This window comes from Pituophis catenifer, unplaced genomic scaffold, assembly GCF_029215685.1.
Source record: "Pituophis catenifer annectens isolate HBS135680 unplaced genomic scaffold, rPitCat1.0.hap2 SCAF_17, whole genome shotgun sequence".
Lineage (NCBI taxonomy): Eukaryota > Metazoa > Chordata > Lepidosauria > Squamata > Colubridae > Pituophis > Pituophis catenifer.
Genome location: NW_027256897.1, coordinates 13,925,870 through 13,946,454, shown reverse-complemented (window position 1 = coordinate 13,946,454; position 20,585 = coordinate 13,925,870). Strand labels below are relative to the sequence as shown.

Here is a 20,585-nt window from a genome sequence, read left to right as displayed (position 1 = left end):
AGGAGTCCCCTACGTCAACTGCCTTCCTCTTGAGAAAAGGCACGAGGAAACCCTAAGGAAGCCATAAAGGGCAGGGTTCCTGTTTAGGTTATTTTGAGAGGAAGGGAGGATGTTCCCACAGGCAAACACACACACACACACACACACACACACACACACAACCGCACCGCACAGTGCTTGGCCGCCCACATTCTCTTATCTCCCAAAAGGGGCTAAAACGAGAAATGCCACTGGCCGGAAAGGGAAGTGGCCAAACGCAGGAGAACTTCTCTCTCCAGCACTAGAAATGAAACCAGGAGTGGGACTTTCTCTCTTCTTGGTGGACTTTCTTGCCATTTGAGTCCCCGGTTTTGAGATCAGAGCGGAAAGTCGGGCCAGATGAAAGGAGCCTTCCCCACTTTCTTTTTGCTGTCGGGATCTTCTTCACCCAGTGCAGCTGAAAGTCTTCCCACAGGAGGCGGGGAGGGGGGCTCATTAGCAGAAGGCATGGGGGAGACCTCTAGCTGAGACCCCTTGAGACAGGTGGGACAAGCTCTCAGGAGAAGATGCTCCTGGGTGTTTAGCATGGTGGAACCTCCAGATGCAGCCTAGAGTGCCAGAGAAACTTGAGCCGCTCCTGGTTGGACACAGGGCAGGGCTGGGGGATTGGATACAGGTGGTCTCCTGGCAGGTCAGCCTCTTTCTCTCCCTTTTCCTGATTTCCCACAGCCCCCTCTTCAGGCAGCCTCAGCCCACCTGCCCATCCACGCAGCCCGCTTGGTGACTTCAAGGCTGGTGTTCTATTGGCAAGAGGCATTTTGGCTTGCTGGGGGGGGGGCGTCCCTGTGTGGGGGCAGGCTGGCCTTGGCACTTCCTCCCCCACCTCTGCTTTGACAGGTTTGCCCCCTTACATAAGTGGCAGAATGGATGCAGTCAGAGCAAAGCCCTCCCAAGGGCCCTTCAAAGAACCCCCCCCCAAATTTCTGAATCCCCAAATTCTTGACAACATGTTTGCATGTTTCTGGATGTGTGAGGCCAAGAACCATCAGTGCCCTAAAAGATCCTCCCAGAATTGCTGAGTTCAAAGGATGCATCCCATTAATGTGCAGAGAAGCAAGAGTCTGGGACAGGGATATCAAACTCCAAGGCCCATGGGCCGCATCTGGCCCACGGGGTGCTTAAATCTGGCCTGTGGTGCCGGCCTTGAAATAGCAAAGGACCGGCCCGTGGTGCCTCTGGCAGCCAAAACAGGGTGCAGGGTGTGGGGGGGGCTGTGCACAGCCACCCTGGCAAGGTGCTGCAGGAGGCGTCCGTCCCGTTTCCTCCCCCCTCCCCTGCTGGCCCATGGAGGAGAACTACAATGCTTATTTGGCCCTGGAAGAAGTCCAGTTTCACAGCCCTGGTCTAGGACAACTCTCTGCAGGATTAGGGAAATGGTGGAATAGAATCCTTAAAGAAAGGATGCCACAGAAGGGACAAAATGAAATATGATACAAATTAGAATTTTTAAAATAATTTAAAATAATTGAATTGAATTGTTGAATTGTCCCAAAGCAAGTTGGCCATGGGAAGCTCTCCCTTTCGGTCAAGGAAGATGTGGGTCAGTGCTGAAGAAAGCAGTTGGGGCAGTCTGCAAAGGCAGCCACTTGGGCGGAGGGCAGCAAAGCTCCAGGGGAGCTCACAAGACCCTCCTGCTGGCTTCTGGCTGGTGCCCCCTCCCCAAAGCAGAATGGCCCAGGAGCCCCCTGGCAACTGGAAGCCCCCTTGGATCACAGCCAGTGGTTTCCAGGCGTGAGCTGAAGGCTGAGTGACTCCCTCTTCCATGTGGCTTGACTGGCTGCTCCTGAGCTGTCCGGGTTTCCGGTCCTGCCCTCTCTCTGGCCACGGTCGGAGGCAGGCCAGGCCGGCGGGCACCAGGACTTCTGCCAGGCTGGAGGCCCAGCTGCTCCACGGTGAGAGGGGTTGGCTTTTGAGCTGATGCCTTTGCAAAATCAGCTGTAATTAGTGGCTGACATTTCTGCTAGAGGTGGCAGGTTTTAAGTGAATCACTGTAACTTTCGTATTTTATGTTCATTTTATTTTCACCAACCGGAGGTTTGTGGCTGGTGCACAAAGCAATAAAGCAAAGCCATGAGCACAATCTAAAGCAGGAGTCTCCAACCTTGGCAACTTTAAGCCTAGAGGACTTCAACTCCCAGAATTTCCCATCCAGCTTAAAGTTGCCAAGGTTGGAGACCCCCGATCTAAAGGGTGGGTTTCTGTGCAGCCCACGTGTTTCCCATCTGGCTGGCAGAGGAGCGAGTGTCCCTCTCCCAGGCAGAGGACCAGGGCCCTGTTTCTGCCCCACATTGCTGCTTGCCCCTGGCTGAAATGCAGCTCTCCCTCTTCTGCCTTGGAGGAGGGCCAAGCCTGGCTGGGGATTTGAACCCTCACGGCTCTGGCGTCTGAGCAGGCCTGATGCGGGGGGACTGTAGCATTGCTCCTCCGGGCTCCGTGTACTTCCCCTCCCCCCAGGGGGGCATTGAAGACCCACCCATCCAGGAAACATGGGGTCTGCTGCATCCAGGGGCTTTCCATTCCCTTGCCCAACCTGCCCCTGGACAGTGAAAGAACCCCCCCCCCCAAATTAATATCCTTAATATTAGCAAATTGTGGTCTGACTGTGAAATGGAGGGAGTGATACGCATCATGATTTATTTATGTCAAAATGCCACTTGGTTGGTGTGCATTGCCCGGGGTGTCTAATGTCATTGTGTCGGCACTGAGCATTGTAGAACTTGTGACGAGGGCTTTTGTCTCTGAGACACCTCAGGGCGATTCAGCTTTCATTGTGGGCTGTAACAAGCGTGTGTGGAGTTGATTGTGTGTACGTTCAAGTAATAAACAGGGATGCCTCCAGAACAAAACCTCGGTGTGACCACATCCTCACTCGGACGTCATGGGAATTTCAGACTTGCTTCCTTGCAGGTCAGGGGCAGAGCTGGGGGTGGAACAAGGGAGATGATTTGACTCTCCCGGGAGAATTTCTGCTCACCTGGATTTGGCCATTTTCAAATCGGGGAGAGAGGCAGGCAGCCCCTTCCCCAAAGAGGCAGCCTGCCTCCCCTGCATCGCCCTAGGGAGCCTCACCGCCATATTTGAAAGCGAAGCCTTGTGAGAGAGACTCCTCCTGCTGCATCCTTAGCCTTCTCTGGATCCATGCTGTCCATCTGAGCTCTCACATTCCTGGTCCTGGGATGAAGAGCGCTTTGCTGTGGCCATCGTGGCTCTGCCGGCCCTGGTCTTTTCCCAGACCGAAAGCCTCCTGGCTGGGAAAGGCCACCGGGCTGTGGAGCAAAGGCAAAGCGCGTGACTTAAGTGTGGCAAGAATTTCGGCAGCTGGCAGAGAGCGGACGCTGGGCTGCCGGTTCCCACGGGAGGAAAATCCAGGTCAGGGAATCTGCTCCGTTTCTGCTCGCTGCCTGGTCATTGCCCGAGACCACCAACCTCGCCGCCCTGATTAGAGCACTCGCCCCTTCCTAATTAGGCCGGGAGCCAAGAGGGGAAGCGAGGGGGATGGAATGGAACATCCTTTGGGATCAGAAGTGACGGTCCAACCCGTTCCCAGCTGGCTTCCTTGCAAAACATGGAAGGGGCGGGGGAATGTCCAAACAGCTGGGAAGAAAACAAGGCATCTTTTGTCTCACGTGGTGCAGTTGGGATAGAGTCAGAGAAGAAATAAATTATTTGTATGGTCGGATCAGTCCCCACCTGGGATATAGTTCCAGTGGAAACTCTCCAGCAGCTAAGAAGCTGCCAGGTTTCTCAGTGGTGATGGCGAAGATGTTTCGGTCACCTTCATGTCAGGTAGATCATGGGTGCAAGAATTGAACAGGTCCAGAATGTCATGTGTTTTTCCCACCAAGTTTTTTATTTTTTTTAATCAAAATATCAAATCAATGCGTGAACAGTGTGGCACCTGGGTGTCATACATTCTAATACAAAATGTCAGGTGTCTTCAAAATCTTGCGTCCTTCAAGAATAGGACTGAGTAGTTTAAGCTTTTCAGGAACTTTGGGCACCCAGTCAGCTCTTGAAATGCCCGTTCCATGTCTCTGGGTTCTGATGCAAGCCTCTTTGGGCAGCTGTCCACTGCTGGAGTCGACTGGAAGTGTAACAACTGCCCTGGCTCGGGTGCCTGTTTCTGCCTGCCAAGCAGCTTGTGTGTGTCTCAGAAGTCGGAGACGAGGCTGTTGGTTCTTACAGATTACAGATTAACAGAGTTGGAAGGGACCTTGTAGGACATCTAGTCCAACCACCCGGCCAGCAGACCCTACACCAATAACTGACAAATGGCAGTCCAGTCTCTTCTCGAAAGCCTCCAGTGATGAAGCTCCCACAACTTCTGAAGGCAGCTTCTGTTCCACTGGTTAATTGCTCTCACTGTCAGGAAATTTCTCCTTATTTCCAGGTTGAATCTCTCCTTGATCAGTTTCCATCCCTTGTTCTGGCCTTCAGGTGCTTTGGGGAATAGCTTGGCCCCCCTCTCTCTGTGGCAGCCCCTCAAGATATTGGAAGAAGCTATCCTTGCCAGACAAGACTTTACTTTTCTCTACACTGAATTTCATTTTGTTAGATAGGGCCCTTTCTTGCTTGAGAAGATGCACTCAGCTCAGCTGGGCTCTTTCTTAAGGGCTCCCCTTAACTTTGGGGGAGGGGGCTCCTAGGCAGCTTCTTCTCACAGCTCCGTCTTGCTAGGCTGCTCCTACTATCCGGGACTACACAGAAGAAGGGCGGGGCCGTCTGGGGGCTGGCATTTTTCCAGCACCGTCCTCGCCCTCCCACCAACTTCTCAAAGCCCCCCCAGAATGGCTGGCTCTCCTGCCCCTTTCCAGCCTCAGCAAACAGACCCTGGACTTTATTCCCAGCCCTTCCCAGTTTCCTCTCGGGTTGAAGTTCAGCTCCTCCAGAGGGGCCATTAGGCCATTTCCACTCAGGTGCTGTTGCTGCAATTTGGAGGCTGCAACCTGCCTCCCAGGCTGGGCCTCCCCTCCTGGAGGGTCGGTTCAGAGCAAGCCTTGCCTTCCTGAGGGGAAGGGGGTCTCCTGCCACTTCCAGGGTGTCCTGCAGCTGTGGTGGCCACACCGTCACCCTGTGAACAGCATTAGGATTTGAGGTTCAGTGTTTTTCCTTATTGGTTGCTATTGCTGATATTTCTGCAAGTTGACAAGGAAGAGCCGCAAAGAGTCACTGCTGAATTTCTTGGCATGTCTTAATGTTATCTTCTTTTATTTCATTGTTAGCTTTTCATCCCCTTTTACAGAGTGGGAAAAAAACCATGTCCATTTGGGGCTCAGCGTATTCGGGTGGCTCACATGAAACAGGAAACCCAAATTGTGACACATTCCAGCTTGTTGCTCTCCGGAGCTCCTTCTAGTCACAGGGGCTTCTTGCTTGGTTCTAAAGACACTCGGGAAACTTCCAGAGCTGCGTTGGCTGAGCCTTGAGTCTCCTTCCAAGCCAGCAAAGATCGGGCTCCAGCCTCTGACTTCTCCAGAGGGAGAGAAGCTGCCCTGGATGGGCCTCCAAACAAAGTGGCTCTGAAAATGAGTGGCCGCCGGGGCCCCCAAGCAGCTCCTGGGGAGCCTCAGAGTCTGTGCTGGGTGGGGGGTTGAGCAAGGGTCATCCAGGGACTCCAGGGCCCTCAAAAGAGGTCGAAGGAACCGGATCGATCAAGTGGTTATGATCGCCCAAAATGTTAGGATCTGCTGTCTGGCTCCGGGGTGCAGAAACCGGAAGAAGGATTTGACCACAGGAAGGTAAACTCTGTTGAACATTAGATAATAGTGTCACATAGCAGGAAAGTGAAGCCAGGGACCTTGAGCTGAAGCTCATCTGTTGGGGATGCTTCAGTTCGGAGTCCTGCACTGAAGAGGGGTTGGATTGGATGGCCTCAAAGGGCCCTTTCAACTTGAGAATTTCATAATTTGAAATAAAGTTGCCCAAAATGTAGGCTGCTGTTGAGAAGAATAATCATGCAGGCCAGATCTGGATGCAAACTAATTTGTACCCTTGAGAAACAAAAACGAAGCTGTTCCGTTTCTTGCCCCACGATGGCCAGGGGGCCTCCTTGGGGGTCCCAGCCCCTGAGGATGCCTGTTACCCTTTGCCAGAGATGGCAGCTGCCTCCTCGTCCAAGGTGGTTGGAGCATCAAGGCTTGGGACCCTGGCATGGTTTCCCATTTGGTCTTCTCTTCCTCATTAGCCACCCCAACTCCTGGCCCTGATCAACATGTCTGTCCGATGTTTCTATGGGATCTGCTGAACACACGCGTGTCAGGGAGACCTTCTTGGCAAAGGAAGGGAATGTCCACCTTTAGCTGGATGCTAAAGGTGTTGATGAGCTTTTGACTACTTGACTTAGGATCAAATTGGAAACGGGTTTTCCATTGCAAAGCTCAGTGGCTCTTAAGTGAGACACAACCAATTTTTTGACTTTTTCCCCCACGGTTGCTACCTTCAATTGTTTTTTTTTTTTTTTTTAAATTTGATTTATATGCCGCCCTTCTCCGGAGGCTCAGGGCGGCTTACAATATGCTAAGCAATAGCCTTCATCCTTTTTGTATATTTATACAAAGTCAGCTTATTGCCCCCACAAACTGGGTCCTCAATTTACTTACCTTAGAAAGGATGGAAGGCTGAGTCGACCTTGAGCTTGGCGAGATTCGAACCTGCAGTAATTGCAGGCAGCTGGTCTTAATAACAGGGTGCTTTAGACCTCTGTACTACCAAGGCTCCTTGTTAAGTGAATCATGCAGTTTGTTCACTGGCTTTGCTTGTCAGAAGCTGGCTGGGAAGTCAGAAACGGCAATCACGTGTGCCTGGAACACTGCAACTGTCATCAATACACACTGATTGCCAAATGTCCACATTTTGATCATGTGGGGATGCTGTGATGGTTGCATGAGGACCAGTTGTAAATGCTGTTGTAACTTCGAACAGCCACTAAATGAAGGTTTGCAAGTCTGAGACATCGTGTGGATGGGAGTTGGCAGAAGGCTGAGAAACGCCCCCTTTAAAACTCACCCACCTCTTTCCTCTTTCAGTGCAAATTCCCACCCTGGAGGGAGGAATACTCTCTGCATGTAGCAATCCTTGCACTGCATTGTCGTTGTCATGGACTGAGTTGTAGCCTTGCTCTGCTTGTTTATTTTTGTGGCTTAGTGTGCAAAGTGGGGGAACGTCCTAACTCCTTAAGGCCCTTAAGCATCCCAGGGAAACTCAACCGTGGGGGGTGTTCACACATCAGCTGTGCCTAAAATAAATCGCCCACATGATGAGTAGGCTTATGACTCTTGGCTTCTGTGGAAGGGCTGCCTGCTGCCTCTGCCTTGTGCAACCAGGGCTGGGGCCTGGGGCCTGGGGCGAATCTGACTCGGGGACAGCAGACCAGCTATTTGTGAGCAGGCCAAGGGCCCAGGCGCAACCCTAGGATGCCCATGAAAGGGGCCCCTTGTAATACAGGTTTTGCGCATTGAATTCCAGGGCTGAAGGGTTGTACCCTCCCCATATTTGCCCTGCTGTTGAACTCCTGGAAAGCGCCCCCCCCCCTTGCCATGAGCCTGTAAGAAAGCAGGTGGTTGAATGGAAGCTTTGCTTGGCGGGTGGGTGAGTGAGCACACCTGGGTGTGCAGTCAAAACCTGCTGAGACGGGACTCGCTGGCTTCCACTTTAGATGTTATTCTCCAGGAAAGCAAATGAAAATTAGCCAACCCCCTTACCGAGATTGGTATATTCTGACAAGGCAAAATTGCCCTTCTTTGCTGTGCCTGGACATCCTGGCCCTTTTCTCCTCTGTTTAGCTGGAGAGGATTCGGATTAACAGAGTTGGAAGGGACCTTGTAGGTCATCTAGTCCAACCCCTCCAAGCAGGAGACCCTCCACCATTTCTGACAGATGGCAGCCTAGTCTCTTCTTGAAAGCTTCCAGGGATGAAGTTCCCACAACTTCTGAAGGCAATTTCTATTCTATGGGTTGATTGCTCTCACTGTCAGAAAAATTCCTCCTCATTTCTAGGTTGAATCTCTCCTTGTTCAGTTTCCATCCATTATTCCTTGTCTGGCCTTCGGGTGTTTTGGAGAATAGTTTGACTTCCTCCTCTCAGTAGCAAATATTGGAAGATGCTATCATGTCTCCCCTGGTCCTTCTCTTCACTGCAACCGTTCATCGTATGTTTTAGCCTCCGGTCCCCTAATCATCCTGGTTGCTCTTCTCTGCACTCTTTCTAGGGTCTCAACCTCTTTTTTATAGTGTGGTGACTTCTCTTGAGCAGGAGGCTCAGCCTCACCAACTTTCCACAGTTCCAGGCAGAGGCAAACATCTGCTTTTCAGCCAAGGTCTTCCCAGTTGGCTTTGGAAAAAGATTAGAGTGCTGAATGGTCATGGGGCTTTTCCCATTGCTCAGCCTTCTTGTCGGTAAACCCCTGGAAGTCTCCCAATGCCACTTGCTTATAAGAGAAACTGCTATTTTTAGAGCAATTCTCTGGGTGGCACACAGAAAAATAAACCATAAACTTTAAAAATGCAGAAGAAACATCAAAATGAGAACATGGCACTAGAGCACAAACACAATAATTAACAAGGGCAGAACACAAGAGATGCAAATTCATCCTCATTTCAGCTCCTCATTTCCGCAAAACGCCTGGAGTTGACCTGCTCACACCAATTAGTATGTTCCTAGGTTTTTCAAGTTTTTGCTAAACTTTCCTCTACTAAAATTAGAGAAGCCCTTCCTTTACACAGCTGAAAAATATGTTTATACTTTTCAAAAAGAGGAGAGATGCTATCAAAGAAGAGTTCCCACACTAGTTCCTGAACTTGGAAATAGGAGGAGCAGAAACTCCTGCAGAGGCACAACAAACACTCCAAATGCCTGGCCTTCGAAGGGGGATTTAACCACCGCAAGGAGCGGGAGACCTCGCCATGAATGGGGCAGGCACAGCTGTGGGCAGCCCTCTGGCTTGCTGAATAGCATGACATGGCCGTTGGTCTGGAGGGTGGCAGCACATGGGGGCTGTGACACGGGAGCCAAAATGGGCCAGCTGCAAGCAGCAGCAGCCACCGCCGCCAGATCTGTAAAGTTGTGGGTTCAGGGTTAACCCTGCTTAACCCAGGTGGCTTCTGCTCTTAATGCTGGATCGGCAGCCCCCTGGCCCACCACTGTGTTATCCTTGCCCGGGGGAGGATGGCAAGGCTCCCTTGATCAGTACCCCCTCCCTCTGGCCAGGCAGGCAGCAGGACTGTTGGGGTGGACAGTCAAGAAACTTCGAGTGCCAGGTCTGGCAGGGAGGTTGGCATTCTCAGCTGCTTTGCAACTTGGCCTTGTTTTCTGAGGACTGACTGGGCAGTGCTTGGTGATGCTCCCTCTCCACCCCCTCCCCCCCGTCAGTGGGTTTGACCTCATTAAATGTGCCCGGTGGGCAGGAGGGCAAGGCAGGCTGTTTAGTCAACAGGGTACTGGCAGGGGTGGTGCATTTCACAACACACTGTGCCTTCTTCCCCCACCTGATTAAGTAAGTGGTGTGACCCAGGCCTGTGCTGTGAGAGTCCAGTGCTGACCGTCCCATTTGTGGAGCTGCAGTTGATGTGACAAGGAATTTAATGGGAGTTCCAGAGAGGTCTCTGCCACCCTGGCCCTTGCCACCCTCTGTGCCCTAGTTCTGCTGGCCACTCAGCCTCCCAAAGAGCAGCCTTGCTCTGGGTGCAGTTGAAGGCTTGACCTGAGTGCGGGGGGGGGGGACCCTGATTTGGACTGTCCTTCCCCTCCCACCCAAAGGGTTTTTAGGCAGATGTTTGCAGGTGGGTGGTTTGATGTGATCTTAGTTTTAGCAAGCCACTTACAGTTTTGGAAAGGCAGCATGACAACGTTCCATTTGGTAATGTCACAGGCTGCGCAGCACATTGTTGGCTGCAGAAACTGATTTGCTGGGTTGCTGCATTCGGGCTTTTAAAATACTGAATTTTTGATGTGCCTTCAGGTCTGTGTTAAAGTGACTTTCCCCCTGCTTTAAAATAGGTCATTCAGTCTGTTGTCTCTGCAGCTGCAGAGGGAGATTCTGGCAGCAGGTCAGAGATGACCCAGCGGATTGTGGCCACACTGCCCCGTGTCCCCCTATGCCAGGAAGGGATGTTCTTCAAATGCTCTCTCTATTTTAGCCGTTTCCCCACATCCTCTCTCACTCAGTGGGTGTGGGGGGGGGAGTATCACTGCCTGCTCTGGGCTGATGTGGGTCACAGTCAAGAGGGCTGGCTTGCCCCTTGGTCACCAGTCTCTCTCTCTCTCTCTCTCTCTCTCTCTCTCACACACACACACACACACACCCCGATGCCCATCAGCACAAAACAAACTTCAGCAGGCAAAATGTCAGGCCCCATTGTGGTGTGTCTCTGTGTCTGTGTGAGTGCATCTACAGGCACAACTTGGGGTAGGTAGGTGTTCTTTATGCCTGTGGACGCCACCCCCACCCCTGCCCCACATGTTCCTTCACCTGAGCCTGGACCGTGGACTCAAACCAGCTCCCTGGGAACTCCCCCTCCAAGCCCCAGATGCCCAGGCTCCGGTCCTTCTCCCTGGGTGTTGGTTGGGGTGATGAGGTGATATACTGGATGTCTTGAACCCCTGAAAGGCACCCAGAAGCTTTTAGTTGGGCGGGGCTGCCTTGGGAATCAGCCGCCACCCGTCAAGATGCACGTCTCCCTATTCAGCCGGAGCTCATCTGAATCCGAGGGAGGCCGGAGGGCTCTGAATGGGGACGGCTGGGAGTCTGCTTTGGGCGTCACTCCATGACCAGGGGGCCATTTTCGGGCTTCCCAGGTGGGCCGAGGGTCAGGAAACGCTGGTGGAACTCCAGGGGTTGTTCCTGCATTGGGCCCCACAGCCAAGAACATCTCTCAAAATGAAATTGGGGAGAGAGAGAGATCAGGAAGTGGTGCCCAAGTGACCAAGCTGGCATTTTGAGCCATTCTGGTCAAAGGCTGAAACTCATGAGATGTTTTTCAATTGTCTCAGTGTGGAAATTCCCAGAGAAAATGGGCACTCCAGCCACACAACTGACACAAAACTCTGGAGAGTTTCTCTGCCTTGTAGTGAAAGAGCTTCTCATGACATGGTTGATTAGGAAGCCTGTTGTGGCCTCCGATGCTTCTGTGCCCCACATTGCTCCCCACCCCCCATTCTAAAAATATGCCTCTCTAACATGCCCCGGACTCTTCTTTCCTTCCGTTTTGCAAGGTGGATGTTGGGGGTCGGAAGGTGGCAGCCTCGGAAATGCCCCCATCTCAACTCGCTTCCTTTCTTTGCTCAACAGATTTTTCCACCCAAGTGAATTCGACCTCCTTAAGTTCTCCGACCGGCCGGGGCAGCCATATGGGCACACCTGCCCTCCACCCTTCCATGGGGCCCAGCCTTGGGGGCTCCTTGGGATCGCCCAGCCAGCTCCATTCACCCATCAACGGCATGGGGCCGCCCTTCTCCGTCATCAGCTCCCCGATGGGGCCTCACGCCATGTCTGGACCCTCCACCCCCGGCCTCGGATACGGAGCCGGCAGCCCACAGGTGAGTGCCCGGCTGGCTGGCTGAGTTGGGGGGGGGGGCGAGGGGAGATTTGGAGGGGTCTCTTCCGAGGGTCTGTTCTGAAGGCTATGGGGGAGGGGGAGTTGCTTAGCCCTCCCACCCCACTTTTGCTCCAGGTTGCACCTGCCACCTCAGGTGGGGGGCGGGCACTTTCTGTCTTTTTGGTCTAGATTTCCTAAGGAATATATTAAATATTAAGAATTGCAGGGCAGGTAACTGGGAGGTTCTTTGAAAAACATACAGGACTGAAGGTGCCTTTCATTGGATAAGAATAAATAGGCACCATTGCTGCCCACCGGACGAGATGCTGTGGGTCCTTCCTAGGGCTTCTCCCCATAAGTGCCACGTTGAACATCGTGTGGGGTGGTGGATTTATAGCCTGACCCATCTGGCGCCATCACTCTCTCTCTCTGCTTCTGCACCCCACTGCAGAGAAGACCTCCTTGCCTGGGGGCCTCTGCTGCAGGTGCCGCTTCAATGGTGGGTGGGCCCCTCTGCTGTGCTTCACAGAAGATGTGCTCTTGCTGGAGACGACGAACGAGGCTGTGTGAATGGAGGCCTCCTGCCAAATGCCCCAGCTGCAGCCCCTTGGCCTCCCCCTCCCCACTTTGAAACAGCTGGTGCAGGATCAGGCCCCTCGTCCTCTCCCTGAGCGAGAGAGGGGCCCAAGGCCCGTGGGCTGCCCTTCCCTCCCCTGGGATGGAGCCGGCCCTGCTGGCTAGACAGACCTGGGGGTGAAGTTTTCCAGGGCAGAAACCCTGCAAAGACTGGATAAAGAGAGTGAGAGCCAAGCCAGGTGCCACCTGTTACCGGCACTGTAGCTGGGCTGCCCTTTGCACGTCCAGGCAGGGAAGGAAGGGAGGGGTAACCCAGCGGGGGGAGCCAGGAGGACCTGGTTTCCCCCACCCCCCAAACGTTCCTGCAGCTGCTTGATGGCTTCCGGCTGCTGTCAGGGCCCTGGGCACCAGCCAGGCTTGGCGTTGCTGATCAGCCTGAGTCACAGAGGGGTGGCCCTGGGCTGAGGCAAGGGGGCCCAAGAGAACGGCTTCCTGCAGGTTGAGTGCCCATCTCCCTTCAAGCGGGGTCTCCGTTTGCTGCAAGGAGGCTGGAGAGCTGTGGGGAGGTTACCTAGTTGTGCCCTACATTGCCTCCCCCCCCATTTTCTGTGCCTTTCTAGAGGGAGAGCCCCCCCCCACCACTTGCACTGCCTGAATTGCCCCTTTTGGGGAACTGGAGCCAGAAAGAGCTCGGGGGGGGGGAGGTGCTCCTGTTACCTGTATATGCAGGAAGCCCCCCCACCCCCTGCAGCTTCTGCATCACAAAGAAAACGCCAGAAGTTTGGTTTGGCTAAGGTCCAGCACAGAGCCTCTGGCAGACACCGGCGACCCTGCACACAGCCTGGTTCAGCCCACAGTTTGTAAAGGGCTCTGTTGTTGAGGGCAGGTGGCTTCTGAGCATGCACAGAAGGCTTTCCCAGGTGGCCTGCATGGCAATGAGAGCAGGAGTGACTTTTGGGCTTGCTGCATTCAATCCACCGTCCACCTTGGTCCACCTTTTAAGATTACTGTGGCTCAAGAAGGAGAAAGTTCCTTAAGCCCCCTGAAAAAGTGGCCTGGTGCATCCAGACCGGGGGGGGGGGGGGCTTTAATGGAGTGCTGTTGTGTGATGGGGCAATGTGCCTGGCTTGGGGAGCTCCTGAGCTTGCTGTGACATCACAGGAGTTCAGCCAATGGCTGGGGGCCAGAGAAGCCCAACGATTGGCTGTCCCCTTTCCAAGAGGAGAAGCTGAATGGGATGCAGGAGTTCCTCCCCAGGGTCACATGGGGGGGGGGGGGAGCAGGAAGCCTGGGTGCTCCCCGGGGGCTCCAGTTCAGCTTGAGTCTGTGAGGTCAGGCATGAGAGCGTTGCCCATCAGGGGTGTCCCCCTCGCCCTGGGTGGTCAGACCCCCCTGCTCACCAGCTCGAGATGGGAGGGGGGAGGGGGCTGCTTCCTTCCCTTTCCCGGGAAAGGCTTTGCCTTCAGCCCATCCTCAGACCTGGTTCTGCAATGCAAAGACTGAAAATGAACCAGTTGAGGGAGGCCGGACTGCCCGTATCTTGACAGCACCCAGAGACTCCCACCCCATTGCCTTTTTCTTCCCTCCCCTCCTTGACTCCCCCGCCCTCCCTCTCCTCTCTGCCCTCCGCCAGCAGAACCCACCATGGAAAGGGGAGGGGAGATGGAAGCGGGCACCTGTCCAGGGGAGAGGCTCTCCCTCCCTCCCCCACTCAGACCTACCAGGCTGCGAGTCAATGAAGTGTGTGCCCATCGCTGGTGGGAGGTGCCCAGTTGCTTGCCAGCCGCTTCAGCCGCTTCGTTGGAGCTGCAGTTCTCAGATGCAGAGAACGATGCAGGGGGTCTGCCACAGCCCTTCCCTCCCCCCGGATGTGGGGGGCGGTTAAATGGGTTTCATCACATGGTACAATTTGGGACCATCTTGCTATTTTCCATGGAACTGGTGCCCATAATCTGTGCCCTGTGTTAGAAAATGTTTTTGGAAGCATTTCCTGGCCTGTTTTTAGTGGCTCAGTGGTTAAGATTCTGAAAAGCCGGAGCCCAGGTTCAAGACCCGAGCACCACATCGTGACAAGGAGACCTCCCCTCCCGTTCCTTGGTCCAGCTCCTGCCAACATAGCAGTTTGAAAGCATGCAAAGGAAGTACATAAATAGGTTTGCATAAATTTTGGTGGGAAGGTAACAGCGTTCTGTGATGTCATGCTGGCCACATGACCACGGAAATGTCTTCGGACAACACTGAAATGGAGGTGAGCACCATCCCGACTAGTGGAGTAAAATCCCAGGGAGTCCTTTCCTTTGGTGCCTTTTTAGGCTAAGGAAGTGGTTGTCTGTAACAGGAGTCTCTAACCTTGGCAACTTTAAACCTGGCGGACTTCAACTCCCAAAATTCCCCAGCCAGCTGTCTCTGTCCGTTATCTTTTCCCTTTGCAACCAGTATTATCTTGCAGAATAATGTTCCAATTTTGCTAACTGAGGGGTCTCTTTTCTTCTGGACTGCTTTCTTCAGAGACTTCCGGTTCAGTTTCCAGCCTATCTAAACAGCATTGTTGCTCAGACCTGCCAAAAATCAGCTTTAAATACATGGTGCATTGTTCTGGATGTGGCGGTTAGGGCCATCTCTCTTACAGTTTAGGTAGGAGGTCTGAAGACTGGATTGCTTATTTATCTAAAAAAAAAAAAAAGCTCATCCAATCTTTGGCTGCAAAACTGGGGAATTTGAGCTGATTGACAAGCCAGCACCCCGCCCCCTTCCTTTGCCCACTCACTCCAAGGGCACCACTGCTCCCCACTTGTCCTGTTTGAGTGAGAAGCTCAAGCTTGGAGCAGATGGGTTGGACCGACCTTGGTGGCTCCCTTTATTGACTCCTCTCCTGCCCTCTTTGCCCTCGCAACTGGTGGATCGGGGCGGCCTTCCTGGCTCCTTCCTTGCCCTCTTGCTGCCATCCCCCCCACCCCACCCCCATTACTGGCCAGACAGAGGCTTCCTCTCCTTTCTAAAAAATTTTGCACTTCTCCCAGCGAGCAAGGGGAATCATGCCACATCCAAGATACCTTTTGCTAATTATCTACTGGAGTTGGGCAGCCAATACATTTAAACAAACAAATAAATAAAATAATGGGTGCCCAGCTCTACAAGCAAGTTCCAGATAATTCCCTCTGACAAGAGCCAGGAGCAGGCAAGGCTCAGGGACACCGGATAGTGCCCAGAGGATGCACATACCAGTAGTGCACACCCAGACTGACTGGCACTGGCCTTGGAGATACCAGTCTGTGGGGCGCAGCGTCCTGTTCGTGGTTTTTACTGCACAAATACATCCAGAATTGTCCTGCACCTTAGGGATGCATCTAAATATTGGGCCTCTGCATACTGTGAAACCCTCCAGCGTTGGTTCCTTTTGGGCGAGACATGCATCAGTGGGCCTGGGGGTGGGAGGGGGCTACCGAGTGGTGAAATGTAAATTTTTTTACTACCGGTTCTGTGGGCGTGGCATGGTGGGAGGGGAATATGACTGAGTGGGCGTGGCCAACTTTTTTTTTTCTTTTAAAACCATTTTTTTCTACTGAAGAGGTTGTAAAAAAAATGCTTTTAAAGCCTATGACGATCCCAGCTGACTTGCCTGATCGGCAGAGGCTTTCTTTTTTTTTAAAAGCCTCTGATGATCCCAGCTGAGCCGCACGATCATCAGAGGCTTTTTTAAAAAACTTTTAAAAGCATTTTTCAGCCAAAGAGGTTGTAGAAAAAATGCTTTTAAACATTAAAAAAAAGCCTCTGATGATCGTGCGGCTCAGCTGGGCAATGTGGGGGGGGGGGGCGAACCACCCGCCTCCATCACTATCGGATCGGGCGATCTGGTCCAAACCGGGAGCATTTCACCCCTGGGGCTCCCTTTCCCTGTGAGGCTTCTTTGCTTCCTCCCTTCTGGCTAGAGAGCCCCCTGTGGGCAACGGTCTCTCCTTGGTGCCCTGCTGGGACGCCTCTTCCTGCCCTGCTGCTGACAGGGAAGGGGCTACTTTTTGGACCACCTCCTCAGGAGGGCCAGCTGGAGGCCTCCAGTTCACACCAAACACAGAAGGAAGAATGGAAGAGGAAATGGAGCCAGGTCAGAAAGGGCCCGTCTGAGGACCCCCTGAGGGGAATCTTCAAGAGCTGCTGGCAGAGCCAGGGTGCCCTTGACACCTGAAGAGACCAAACCAGAAACCCCAAAATGTCTGTCTAGGGAGATCTTTCTGGCTTCCAGCCCCCTCCCCGCCTTCCCCAGCGGGTGGGCTGCCTGTCCCCCACACCCCATGCGCCTCAGTCCCTGAAAGCCTCACCCTGAGAGGGAAATGCCTGTTGGAGATGCGGACTCTGCCAGCTCCCCTCCTGCTTCATCAGGGTGCTGGAGAGGGTCTTTCCTAGAAATGGATGGGGGTCTCTGCGCAAGGTCTCTGCAGTGCAACCTCCTAGGGCTTTCCCTGGCAGATGGAAGCCCTTCTGTTTCCCTTGAGGAAAGACGGGTCCTACACCCCCACAAGAGCCAGGGCCCCCGAGTGGAAGAGCCCTACGGCCCAGGAAGGGTCTTCCCCGTCTTTGCTTGGGTTCCCTTCTGGAGGGGATGGTAGAAAGGTTTTGCTGCTGGAAGAGCAGAGGGGTGCTGGAGGATTAGCCCTTCCTCACCAGGGGGAATTTTAGGCTCCCCTAAGAGGCCCTGAGAGGTTTCTTGAGACAAAGAGCAGCTGGCAGTGGAAGCTCACCCAGAACCTGCCTTTGGTCTCCCTCTGTGTGTGTGCACTCAGGTTGAGTCTGGATGCCCAACGTCTGGGGGTTTGGCTGCTGTGTGGTGAGCAGCAGTGGAGTGGAGGCCACCGTGGCCCGTGAGCCATGCTGGTGGGATGGATGGGTACTAAGTCCCCCCACTGGGTCCTCACCCTGGGCACCCTGGCACTGCCGAGTGGGAGAGGAAGGCTGCTGGCGCCTGGTGGGGAGGAAGGAAGCAAAGTGGCGCCAGGCTGGGCCAAAAGGAGAACCCCTCGTGGTTGTGGGGGTGTCCCCTCCGGAGGCTCTGAGTCAGCAGCTGCTCCAGGGAGCATCAGGGCAGATTGGGCAGAAACACAGCCCCCCCTGCCAGTGTCCTTCTCTCCGTCTCCTCCAGTGGAGCATCTCCCCCAAGCCCCCTTCGCCCCTTCCCCAGAAAGGCCTTCCTTGGAACTTTTGTGTGGTGACAGGGAGGGTGGGAGCCGGGATCTCCTCGCTGGTCAGAGTCCCCCTCAGCGAGAAGCTCTTTGTCCTCTTCACCCTATAGGCTCCCTGGGACAGGCAGGCAGAGTGTGGGGAGACCACCCTGGTTTTAGTGGAGAGCGTGGTTCTGTGTTGCAGGCATAACAAACACATGCTGGGGATTTGAAGGTTAATAAAGCAATTGCTTTGGGCTTTAATGATTAACTTAGAACACTGTATTGTTTCTAAAATGTCTTGAAATATCTTGGTTCTTTCGTGGGACTTGAAAAGCTGCTTCTCAGTCCCTCCCAGTCATATCAAGATCCACGCTAAGACTCCCCTTGCTTGGATAATGTTCCTTGGAAGCCCAAAGAGCTGCTGCTGCTGGACGCCTCTTCCTGCCGGACTCCTGATCTCCAGATAGTGCGGAAGGGAGCTGGGCTGAGGGAGTGGGGGATTTTGCAGGAGGAAGAGCAGCCATGTCTTCTTGGCTCTTCCCAAGAACTGCTGCCCACAAGGGGCCCGCTCACCTTGGTGCCACCCAGCAGCCAGGGAGGCACATTGCCCCCCCACTCCTTGTTTGCAAAGAAGGCAACGCAGCTCCCCAGATCTCCCTCTTTGGAGCCTGCTCATCCCCAGGCCTCTGGTTTCCCCTGATGGGCCAAGGCTCCTGCTTGGCTCTTGCAGTGGAAGCACCCCAGAAGAGCAAGGACAGCAGCACTTCCATGGGGCACCCCACTTTCCTTTCTGCGTTTGCTGACCTGGTGATGTGAGGAGCATTTGGGGTCTCCCAGTGGATCCAGACCACGGAAACTGCCTTCCAGCGGTCTTCGCCCTGCCTTTCAGGAGAGCCGAAGGTGGGCTGGGAGGAGCAGGAGGGGGCCAGCAGCTGACTGGCTGTGGGTTAACTTTATGCCAACGGTTGCGCTGCGTGCTCCCCTGACAGGCTGGATTGGGGCCACACGCTCAGCCCCAGCCCTGCGGGAAAGCTGCAGCTAGAAGCAATCTCTGCCTAATTCAGCCTCTCCATTTTAGGATGGGAGGGAGCCCATTTCTGACTTGATTTTCCTGGTTTCTGAGCTTTTGTGGCAGGTGCCCCCATATCTGACCCAGTTTGGCAATTTGGGCTTCGTTGGCTCGGAGGGTTTGCATAGGATGAACTGCCTGCTGTCATTGTGTCCACTGTCTCTTTCCCCAGAGTGCAAAGTCACCACAGCTGACCAAGCCTGGCTGCTACACAAACACAGCCGCTGGCTCTGAAAACTTTGGAAAGTAGCTTGACCCCCCCCTTCCGCTCTGGGGCAGCCCCTCAAATACTGGAAGGCTGCTCTCCTGTCTCCCCTGGTCCTTCTCTTCCCTAGCCAGGCCCGGTTCCTGCAACCGTTCGTCGTATGTTTTAGCCTCCAATCCCCTTAATCATCTTGGTTGCTCTTCTCTGCACTCTTTCCAGAGTCTCAACCTCTTTTTTATAATGTGGTGACCAAAACTGGATGCAGGATTCTAGGTGTGGCCTTATTAAGGCTTATAGAGTGGTATTAGCACCTCCCTTGATCTTGATTGTATCCCTCTGTTAATGCAATTTAGGATTGCATTGGCTTTTTGGGCTGCCGCCGCACACAGCTGGCTCCTATTTAGCTGGTTGTCCACTGAGACTCCAAGATCCCCCTCAGAGTTCCTGCTATGCCTCCCCCACCCCACCCCAGCCTTTCTGTCCCAGCACCAGGCCATGCAGCTGCTCCTGGACCCAGCCCAGAACCCCCAGCCAGGAGCTCCCCATCTGCACTGCCAGCCGGGGGAGTGGTGTGTGTGTGTGTGTGTGTGTGTGTGTGTGTGGAGCCTGGGTCTGGAACCCGAGAAGGTTCTGGGATTTAATAGTGGAGCCCTTCAGGTAGTCCATTGCCCAAGGTGGGCACGGATGGGGCAAGGGAGCCCTGTGGAGGAAGGATCAGGCCACCTGTCTTGGGAATTTTGACTGAAACGGAACAAGCCTAATAAACATTCAGAAATGTGTTTTCATAGAACTGCGATCCATGTTGCTGAAAGAAATAAAGAACATTTAATACAAATCTGCTCAAAGGAGGTAAATCTTCAAGCTCTTTTAGCTGAATTTGTCTGCAGTGTTGGTTTCATGAGATGGGGGGAGGGAAGGATCCTGGCCTTTTGGCAGGGGACCAGCCCAGTCAGGAGGTCTCCCCTCAGGCTGGGCAGAGCGGGGCTGCCTGGCGCGTGGGGCCAGCCTAGTCTGGCAGGCCGAGGCATCCCCTTCCTCTTTTGTGGCAGGAAGGAACCGATTCTCACTTCCCAAACAGGCACGGGAGCCAGGAGAGCAGATTCTGCTGAGGACGGCTTTTTCCGAGAGAGAACCGGGTGGTGAAAAAAGCTCACCAACCCCTTTAGATCTGGGAAAATTCCTTGGGAAAAAGTGGAAGTGGAGATGCAAACACGCCTTAGGTTAGAAGAAAGCGCTTGAAAAGGTTCAGGTTGCCAGCTGGTGTGGACATCAGGAAAATGAAGAATGGGGTCAGTGCAGAATTGGCAGGAAGCGTCCCCCCTCCCCAATTTGCATGAGCAAAGCTCTTCACAATGAAATGGATGCCCCTCCCCATTCAGAAGTCACTCCTCCAGGGACTCTGTGTGTGTGTGTGTTGAGGCTGTCTTTCAGGCTGGCCCACCGGCTCCTGAAATGGGGAGGGGGGGGTCAACCCTGCCCAGCACTGGGACAGGAGCCCTGAGGAGATTTTGGGTTTCTAACCGCAGCCTCCCTTTCTTGCCCCCCCCTTTCCTCCCAGCTCAACTCCCCCCTGAACCCCGTGAGCAGCACAGAAGACATCAAGCCCCCCCTGGGCATCAATGGGGTACTCAAAGTGCCAATGCACCCTTCCTCTGCCATGCCCGCCTTCACCAAGCACATCTGCGCCATCTGTGGAGACCGCTCCTCAGGTAATGCCAACCTTGCACTCTTTCCAGCTGGCATCACTGCCCTGTCCAGATCTCTGCTCCTAGTTGGTCTTCAGCTGCCCGCTTGGCAGGGAGGGCATTTCCCACAAGTGGGTGTGACTAACAGGGCTCTCCTTCCTCCGTCACAAAAGGCCCCAAGCACACAGCAGGTGGGCTCTCCCTGCCTGGCGGGACTCGGGGACGCCAAGCTGAGCAGCTGATTCTCTCCCTTTCCCACCCCACCCCCCGCCCCAGATTCTGGGGCAGAGAGGCTGGTGCCATCACTTGGGGTGGGCGTCGCT

The 20,585-nt window shown here is 54.0% G+C and overlaps 1 protein-coding gene across 4 annotated transcripts in view; it reads left to right on the top strand.

Moving 5' to 3' along the window:
* Positions 1-20,585, top strand: part of RXRA (retinoid X receptor alpha) — a 97,105-nt gene that overhangs the window by 52,071 nt on the left and 24,449 nt on the right. For 2 of the 4 annotated variants that reach the window (XM_070955465.1, XM_070955463.1), the window contains exons 2-3: positions 11,325-11,572; positions 20,136-20,286. In XM_070955465.1, coding sequence (XP_070811566.1) covers positions 11,325-11,572; positions 20,136-20,286 — 399 coding nt within the window. Of the gene's footprint in view, positions 1-11,201; positions 11,573-20,135; positions 20,287-20,585 lie in introns of those variants that run through there. The other 2 variants (XM_070955466.1, XM_070955464.1) reach the window with 1 other exon arrangement.